This window comes from Pseudoliparis swirei, unplaced genomic scaffold (genome assembly GCF_029220125.1).
Source record: "Pseudoliparis swirei isolate HS2019 ecotype Mariana Trench unplaced genomic scaffold, NWPU_hadal_v1 hadal_50, whole genome shotgun sequence".
Classification (NCBI taxonomy): Eukaryota; Metazoa; Chordata; class Actinopteri; order Perciformes; family Liparidae; genus Pseudoliparis; species Pseudoliparis swirei.
The window spans coordinates 4,234-13,859 of NW_026613286.1; the positions used below are offsets into that span (position 1 = coordinate 4,234).

General features: G+C 48.5%; 1 protein-coding gene across 1 annotated transcript; it reads left to right on the forward strand.

The window, feature by feature from the left end:
* The first annotated feature begins 3,032 nt into the window (after positions 1 to 3,032).
* Positions 3,033 to 9,270, forward strand: LOC130191415 (glycogen debranching enzyme-like). The gene is made up of 10 exons (XM_056411066.1): positions 3,033 to 3,047; positions 3,435 to 3,467; positions 4,626 to 4,737; positions 4,832 to 4,958; positions 5,970 to 6,072; positions 6,472 to 6,569; positions 6,662 to 6,801; positions 8,668 to 8,731; positions 8,843 to 8,925; positions 9,227 to 9,270. The coding sequence occupies exons 1-10, from the start codon at positions 3,033 to 3,035 to the stop codon at positions 9,268 to 9,270; spliced, it is 819 nt and encodes a 272-aa protein (XP_056267041.1).
* Positions 9,271 to 9,626: the final 356 nt, after the last annotated feature.

Sequence of the window (9,626 nt, forward strand, 5' to 3'; positions counted from 1 at the left end):
CCGGGGCTACCTCATCGGCCCTCGCTGTGGTGTCAGCATATGCTGACGATGTTAATGTGCTCGTCAAAGACCAGAGGGATGTCGATGTTCTGGGGAGCAGTTTAGTTTTGTTTGAGAGGGCATCTTCAGCAAAGGTAAACTGGGGGAAGAGCGGAGCTTTGCAGGTTGGGCAGTGGGTAGGCAAGGAAACACCAAAGCTACCAGGCAACCTCAGATGGGAAGGCAGGGCTTGAAGGTTTTAGGTGTTTTTTTGGGAACAGAGGAGTTTCAAACACAGAACTGGGAGGGTGCTATGGAGAGAGTCTGTACTAGACTGTCTCAATGGAAATGGCTGCTACCGCAGCTCTCGTACAGGGGGAGGGTCCTAATCATAAATAACTTGGTTGCCTCGACCCTTTGGCACCGATTTGTAGTTCTTCCTCCACCACAGGCCCTGATCCAAAGGATCCAAAAGGCAGTTGTGGATTTCTTCTGGTCCGGACTTCACTGGCTGAGAGCTGCGGTGCTGTACCTGCCGGTCCAGGAAGGAGGACAGGGCCTTGTGGACATTGCATCGCGCATCAGAGCTTTCAGATTGCAGACGGCTCAGAGGCTACTGTCCAGCTCTGGCCTGCCATGGACCGATGCTGCCTGTGTGCTGCTGAGAAAGGCTGGACGTTTAGGGCATGATAAACACCTGTTCCTCCTTCAGCCCCAGTCAGTGGATTTAACTGGCCTGACCCCGTTCTACCAGTCTGTCTTACAGGCATGGCAGGTTTTTACAGTCCACAGGAGAGCTGTGATGACACCAGGGATGTGGCTCTTTGAGCAGCTACATCTCATCCCAAGCCCTGACGTCGGTCAGCCTGAGATCTAGACTGAGAGGCCGGCTGTGAAGCTGGGTCATCTCATGAAGACCTCCATCCCTCAGCTTGCGGAGCTCAGCAGAATCCGGTCCAGCAGGCTGCTGCTCAGGCTGGTGGAGGAGGTCTGTGCTTCTCTACCAGAAGCCCTTAGAGCAGGGGTCTCAGACTCGCGGCCCACGGGCCAATTGCGGCCCGCGGAACGATATTTTGTGGCCCCCTGCCTGAAATCAAAGCTTAGTGTTAGTGCGGCCCGCGTTTTTCTCACATGCATCTGGGCGTTTTTTTTTTTTAACACTTGTGGGCTACCATAGCTCAGGCTCGTGACAACAACGAATTAGCAATTGGACACTTGTAACATATTTCGAGACTGTCCCCTAGTGGAGGGAAAATATATCCTGTCACCCAGTGTTATCCGGTTTTTTCCACCCAGCCCCAGTCATGTCTTTTTCTAAACCTGCTGTGAAGAGAAACGTTGGCGATGAGCACAGACAATTTCAGGAGAAGTGGGAGACGGAATATTTTTTTGTTGAGCACAGGGGCATCCCAACGTGTCTAATATGTACGGATAAAGTTGCGGTGCACAAGGAGTATAATATCAGACGGCATTACTCAAATAAACATGCTGAGGAGTATGCAAAATACCTGGGAGATGAGCGAGAGGACCGGGTCGCCAGACTTAAAACATGTCTACTGAGGCAACAAGATTTTTTCAAGAAAGCAAGCAAAGAGAGTGATGCAGCTGTCAAAGTTAGTTACGTGGTGAGTGAGATGATCGCTAAGGCAGGAAAGCCATTCAAAGACGGCGAGTTCATCAAACAGTGCATGTTACAGGCTGCAAGTATAGTCTGCCCGGAAAAAAAGGGACAGTTTAGTAATATTAGCATTTCAGCCAACAGTGGCAGAGCGCATTTCTGACATGTCAGGAAACATTTACGATCAACTGCGTGAGAAAGCTAAACATTTCCATTCATTCTCACTCGCTCGTGATGAGAGCACAGACGTCACTGACACTGCGCAGCTCGCAATATATGTCCGTGGTGTTGATGATAATTTTGAAGGACGGAGGAGTTGCTCACAATGATTCAATGCATGGCCAGACCACGGTCAGGAAATATTCCGCCAGCTGTGTGATTCCATTGTGGATGCCGGCTTACTATGGAAGCGTTGCTGGAATAACAACTGAGCGCCATCAATGACAGGGAGGAAAATGGACTGGTGGCACTTGTTAAAAAACTGGAAGAGGAGGGTGTGGAAGAGGCCATTACTCTGCACTGCATTATCCACCAGCAGGCCCTTTGCAGCAAATGCCTGAAGTTTGACAATGTGATGTTTGACGTTGTGAAATTCATCAACCATATCAGATCCAGGGGTTTAAAGCACCGACAGTTTCGCGCTTTTTGGAAATAGATTCAGCATATGAGGACGTGCTCTACTTCACCGAGGTACGTTGGCTTAGTAGGGGAAGGTATTGAAGAGGTTTTTGAGTTGAGAGCAAGTGAAAGCCTTCATGGAGAAGGATGGGATGACTGTTCCTGTACTAAGTGATCCCAAATGGCTAATGGACTTAGCTTTTCTGGTTGACATCACACAGGAGCTGAATGTACTTAATAAGAAGTTACAAGGCCAGGGCCAGCTTGTAAGTGCTGCATATGACAATGTCAGAGCATTCTCCACAAAATGGTATTATGGAAAGCCCAGCTTTCCCAGACAAACCTCTGCCATTTCCCAGCATGCAAGGCACTCATGGATTCAGGCACAACATTCAGTGGTGAGAAGTATGCTGATACCATTGGAAAGCTACAGGATGAATTTGACAACAGGTTTGCAGACTTCAAGACACACAGAGCCACTTTTCAAATTTTTGCTGACCCCTTCTCTTCGATGTGGAAGATGCCCCTGTGCTTCAGATGGAGCTAATTGACCTGCAGTGCAATTCTGAACTCAAGCCAAGTTCAGAGAGGTGAGTGGAAAAACAGACAAGCTTGGACAATTTTTGAGAGAATTGCCCCACCTTCCCTGAGCTTTCCAGGATGTTTAAGCGGATCATGTGCCTTTTTGGCAGCACCTATCTGTGTGAAAAGCTCTTCTCCACAATGAACTTTAATAAGTCAAAGTTCAGGTCCAAACTTAAAGATGACCATCTTAAAGCCATACTGAGGGTCTCAGTTGCTTCCTCCCTCAAGCCAAATGTGGATCAGCTGTGTGAGAGGAAGCGCTGCCAAGTCTCTGGCAGCAAGGAGTAGGAGGAAGTAAGTTAAGCTTATGTTCTGAAGAACCGTTCATGTTCTGCATGTTCTGACTTATTAGTAAAGATTGAGAAGTTTGGATTAGTTGTCAGTTTTTTTTAAATACTTGAAGCCTATGTTCTGAAGAACCGTTAATGTTCTGCACGTTCTGACTTATTATTAGTAAAGATTGAGAAGTTTGGATCAGTTGTCAGTTTTTTTTAAATACTTGAAGCCTATGTTCTGAAGAACCGTTAATGTTCTGCGCTCTGACTTATTATTAGTAAAGATTGAGAAGATTGGATCAGTTGTCGTTTTTTTGAATACTTGAAACCCTTTTTTGTGGAATACTTGATGCGCCCAGCTTCACCCAGAGTCTACCTCCAGCGGCCCCCAGGTAAGTTGAGTTTGAGACCCTGCCTTAGAGCATTTGTTGAGGACCCACTATATTCAACCAATGGGATGATGAGGAGTGGAGATGTCTTCCCACCTCTGGTGGTCTGTCCTGTGGACAGTGGAAGGAGGAGGAGGACATCTTGCTGTCCCTGAAGACACCCCAGTTGGGGAGTTTGAGTCTCTGGGGAGAAAGCAGTGTACCAGATCTCTGTGAAGGTTTCTAACCCGTTCTCTGGAGGTGTGAGGGTGTCAAGTGGACAGGTTTCTTGGCAGGATCCTCCCAGGGGCAGTTACGCTTCCTGTACAAACCCCTGTGGACAAAGGACAGGAGACCTCCAGTGGAGGATTGTACATGGGGCCATAGCTACGAACCGTATCTGGTGCACCTGGATCCGGGCTCAGAGACGGCTGTCCTTTCTGCTCTCAGACAGAAACGATCCACCATCTGTTTGTGGAGTGCTCCAGACTGGTCAGACTTTTCAGTCGCCTGCAGGCATGGTATCAGGGCTTAGGAACTTTTCTTTTCGCCTTTTTATTTATGGTCCGAACTATTCCCAAAAAAACAAAAATGTGCACACACTAATCAATTTCCTCTCAGGACTGGCCAAACTGGCAATTTGGAAATCCAGGAAAAACCGCGTCAGAGGTGCAGGGTCAGAAGACGCAAGTCTGATGCTGACGGGGCTCCTGACCGCTCGGCTCAGGGGGGAGTTTGGTTTTTACAAACTAACAAATAAAACAGAACTGTTTGTGACATTTTGGGCGCTAAAGGACGTCCTGTGTTCAGTTAGAGGAGACGCTCTGTTTTTGAACTTATGAGTTGTTGTTCCTTACTAATGTTTTCTTGTTGATGTTTGTTTATTTGTATTTGCATTATTTAGTTTTGTAATTTTTTGATGAACAGTATAACTGTAACCTGAAATGAATGGAAAATAAAGACACCTAGACAATCAAATCAATCTCCCTCTCTCTCTCTCTCCCTCCCTCTCTCTCTCTGTCTCTCTCCCTCTCTCTCTCTGTCTCTCTCTCTCTCTCTCTGTCTCTCTCCCTCTCTCTCTCTCTGTCTCTGTCTCTCTCCCTCTCTCTCTCTGTCTCTCTCCCTCTCCCTCTCTCTCTCTGTCTCTCTCCCTCTCCCTCTCTCTCTCTCTCCCCCCCCCAGGCCCTCCGCAGTGTGCTGTGGCAGGACGTGTACCCTCACATCAAGCTGTGGGAGTTCTTCCAGCTGCAGGTGGACGAGGCTGTGGACCAGTTCAGAACCCAGCTCCTCCACGGTGCGGAGCCGAGATGCGTTCAGGGACATGCTGGGTTTCCCTGTATTATACTAATATAGTAATGTGAATTGATGACTTGTGTGTCTGTGTTTAGGCACCAAGCCGGACCAGAGTCAGACCGGGGGGAAGAAGGACCTGAGGACCTATCAGGACCCAGCATACCATCGCTATGGCAACACGTTGGACATGGACTCTGCTCTCCAGACCTTCGTCCCTCACAGGTCTGAACAGGACAACACACACAGGGGACTTTAATAAGACCATCACACACCATGTATACATGACATGTCTATGTGAACATAATACATGTATGTATACATGTGTGTTTATTAGTGCTGTGAAAAATAACGCGTTAACTCAGTTAATTAAATTACAGGTTTAACTAGTTATTTATTTTTAACGCATTTAACGCATGCGCAGAATGAGCTTCAATCCGTCTGTTGTTGGTCGTCTCTCCAGCAGCATGTCATTCTGTCTCTAGTGTCGCGTTAACACGACTCTGATCTCCGTCTCGCGCACCGCAGAGCTCGGATGCCGGCGTGTGCGCGCTCATCGGGACGGAAAAAAGTCACTTGCACCCCCGTCAACAACTCTTCTCTCGGCTCGCGCGGCAGAGCTCCGATGCTGGCGCGCGCACTGGTGAGCAATGCAGGGCTCTCAAGTGTCACGCATTGAGCGTGAGACTCACGCATTTCGGTCTTAACTCACGCACTCCCGCCACACATCGTATTTCTCACGCTGAAAAAAACTCTCGGCTCTTTAATGTTTTGCTGCAGGGGTGCTCAATATGTCGATCGTGGTCGCCGCAGAGCTTCGATGCCTTCGATGCCGGCGCGCGCATCGCTCTGTCGCGCGAGCCGAGAATTGTTGACGGGGGGGGGGCGGGGGGGGGTAGACGAAAATTACAGGGTGACGGGTGGAGATTTCCCCCTGTTATAATAGGAGGGGAAACACTGGAGTTGATAAGCGTGTCTTCTTGTCTGATCAATACGCAACTGTGAGGTGTGCGAATGGACCGAGCGGCCAGCTGCTGATCACTCACTCAACGGACAGACGGTGGGAGCACCGACGACCCATTTTGACCCAGGAAAAACCCTGAATGTATATATGGGATTAATCATGATTAATCCACAGAAACCTGTGATTAACCTGATTAAAAATTGTAATCGTTTCACAGCCCTAGTGTTTATGTATTACTCTGATGCAGCGTGGTGGTTCTTGTGTCTCTGTAGCTCCGCCCCTCAGCATGTAGAGGAGTGCTGTGGTTGGCTGAGAGAGAAACTGAACGAACTGAATGAAGAACAACACGCCATCATGCAGCAGCACCTGGAGAAGGTACTACCTCTATGAATACATACATAACCAGATACTACCTCTATGAATACATACATAACCAGATACTACCTCTATGAATACATACATAACCAGATACTACCTCTATGAATACATACATAACCATGTACTACCTCTATGAATACATACATAACCAGATACTACCTCTATGAATACATACATAACCAGATACTACCTCTATGAATACATACATAACCAGATACTACCTCTATGAATACATACATAACCAGATACTACCTCTATGAATACATACATAACCATGTACTACCTCTATGAATACATACATAACCAGGTACTACCTCTATGAATACATACATAACCAGGTACTACCTCTATGAATACATATAGACTGTACTGCTCGTTGTGCTCCTTCTCCTCAAGGCGACCAACTGCATTGTGGGAAACGTAGTGTACGAGCACCTGGCGGACCACGGCCCCAAGCTGGGTCCTGTGAGCAGGGAGAACCCTCTGGTCACCAGGTACGGAGGCGGAGGGCGAGGAGCATCATGCACACACACACACACACACACACACACACACACACACCTGTATACTAAGGTGTGTCTCCCAGGTACTTCACCTTCCCACACCCGGACTCCAGCCTGGAGCAGGACCTGCAGCTGCTGGAGCAGCCGGACCAGAGCCAACGCCTCCTGGCCCACAACGGCTGGGTCATGGGGGACGACCCGCTGCGCAACTTCGCTGAACCAGGTAGCTAACGTCCTCCTTCAGGTTAGGACCAGGTTATGATGCATCATGGGGTACATGAGACCAGGTTATGATGCATCATGGGGTACATGAGACCAGGTTATGATGCATCGTGTGTACATGAGACCAGGTTATGATACATCGTGTGTACATGAGACCAGGTTATGATGCATCGTGTGTACATGAGCCCAGGTTATGATGCATCATGGGGTACATGAGACCAGGTTATGATGCATCATGGGGTACCAGGTTATGATGCATCATGGGGTACATGAGACCAGGTTATGATGCATCATGGGGTACATGAGACCAGGTTATGATGCATCATGTGTACATGAGACCAGGTTATGATGCATCATGGGGTACATGAGACCAGTTTATGATGCATCATGTGTACATGAGACCAGGTTATGATGCATCATGTGTACATGAGACCAGGTTATGATGCATCGTGTGTACATGAGACCAGGTTATGATGCATCGTGTGTACATGAGACCAGGTTATGATGCATCATGGGGTACATGAGACCAGGTTATGATGCATCATGGGGTACATGAGACCAGTTTATGATGCATCATGTGTACATGAGACCAGGTTATGATGCATCATGGGGTACATGAGACCAGGTTATGATGCATCATGGGGTACATGAGACCAGGTTATGATGCATCATGTGTACATGAGACCAGGTTATGATGCATCATGTGTACATGAGACCAGGTTATGATGCATCATGGGGTACATGAGACCAGGTTATGATGCATCATGTGTACATGAGACCAGGTTATGATGCATCATGTGTACATGAGACCAGGTTATGATGCATCATGGGGTACATGAGACCAGGTTATGATGCATCGTGTGTACATGAGACCAGGTTATGATGCATCATGTGTACATGAGACCAGGTTATGATGCATCATGTGTACATGAGACCAGGTTATGATGCATCATGGGGTACATGAGACCAGGTTATGATGCATCATGTGTACATGAGACCAGGTTATGATGCATCATGGTGTACATGAGACCAGGTTATGATGCATCATGGGGTACATGAGACCAGTTTATGATGCATCATGTGTACATGAGACCAGGTTATGATGCATCATGGGGTACATGAGACCAGGTTATGATGCATCATGTGTACATGAGACCAGGTTATGATGCATCGTGTGTACATGAGACCAGGTTATGATGCATCATGGTGTACATGAGACCAGGTTATGATGCTTCATGGGGTACATGAGACCAGGTTATGATGCATCATGTGTACATGAGACCAGGTTATGATGCATCATGTGTACATGAGACCAGGTTATGATGCATCATGTGTACATGAGACCAGGTTATGATGCATCATGTGTACATGAGACCAGGTTATGATGCATCATAGTACATGAGACCAGGTTATGATGCATCATGTGTACATGAGACCAGGTTATGATGCATCATGGGGTACATGAGACCAGGTTATGATGCATCATGTGTACATGAGACCAGGTTATGATGCATCGTGTGTACATGAGACCAGGTTATGATGCATTGTGTGTACATGAGACCAGGTTATGATGCATCATGGGGTACATGAGACCAGGTTATGATGCATCGTGTGTACATGAGACCAGGTTATGATGCATCGAGTGTACATGAGACCAGGTTATGATGCATCATGTGTACATGAGACCAGGTTATGATGCATCGTGTGTACATGAGACCAGGTTATGGACATCATGTGTACATGAGACCAGGTTATGATGCATCATGTGTACATGAGACCAGGTTATGATGCATCGTGTGTACATGAGACCAGGTTATGATGCATCGTGTGTACATGAGACCAGGTTATGATGCATCGTGTGCTCCAGGCTCCCAGGTGTACCTGCGTCGGGAGCTGGTGTGCTGGGGCGACAGCGCAGTTGCGGCATCAAGGCGACATCGAGATCAGGTCCATGAGACCAGGGCTATGATTGTATGTAACGTGTGATCTCTGAGGAGAGGGCGCCGTGATGCTCATGGCGCTCTCCTCCCGGTGTGTTACAGCAGACCAGAGAGGTCCTGGCCCAACCTGTACGTGATCGAGCACTGCAGCGGTTACCTGATGCATCATGTGTACATGAGACCAGGTTATGATGCCTCTCATCCGAGGTACATGAGACCAGGTTATGATGCATCATGGTGTACATGAGACCAGGTTATGCATCATATGAGACAGTTTATGATGCATCATGTGTACATGAGACCAGGTTGGTGATGCATCATGGTGTACATGGACCAGGTTATGATGCATCATGGGGTACATGAGACCAGGTTATGATGCATCGTGTGTACATGAGACCAGGTTATGATGCATCGAGTGTACATGAGACCAGGTTATGATGCATCGAGTGTACATGAGACCAGGTTATGATGCATCGTGTGCTCCAGGCTCCCAGGTGTACCTGCGTCGGGAGCTGGTGCATGACAGCTGAAGCGGCATGCGGCCCGGAGGACTGCCCCTTCCTGTGGGCCCACATGAGGCGCTACACGGAGATCACCGCCCAGCACTTCCACGGCGTCCGGCTGGACAACTGCCACTCCACGCCGCTCCACGTGGCCGAGGTACGCCCCCTCCGGTCCGAACTCCCGAGGCGCATGTAATAATGATCTCTGGAGGCGCCAGATGCTCATGGCGCTCTCCTCCCGGTGGGTCCAGGCCCTGCTGGCAGCAGCCAGAGAGGTCCGGCCCAACCTGTACGTGATCGCCGAGCTGTTCACCGGCAGCGAGGACCTGGACAATGTGTTCGTCACCCGGCTCGGCATCACGTCTCTCATCCGAGGTACAGTC

Excerpts from the sequence above, each read along its gene's own strand:
- LOC130191415 (XM_056411066.1), top strand. Across the intron at positions 3,468-4,625 it reads CTACCTCCAGCGGCCCCCAG|GCCCTCCGCAGTGTGCTGTG; the intron begins GTAAGTTGAGTT and ends TCCCCCCCCCAG. Across the intron at positions 8,732-8,842 it reads AGCGCAGTTGCGGCATCAAG|CAGACCAGAGAGGTCCTGGC; the intron begins GCGACATCGAGA and ends GGTGTGTTACAG.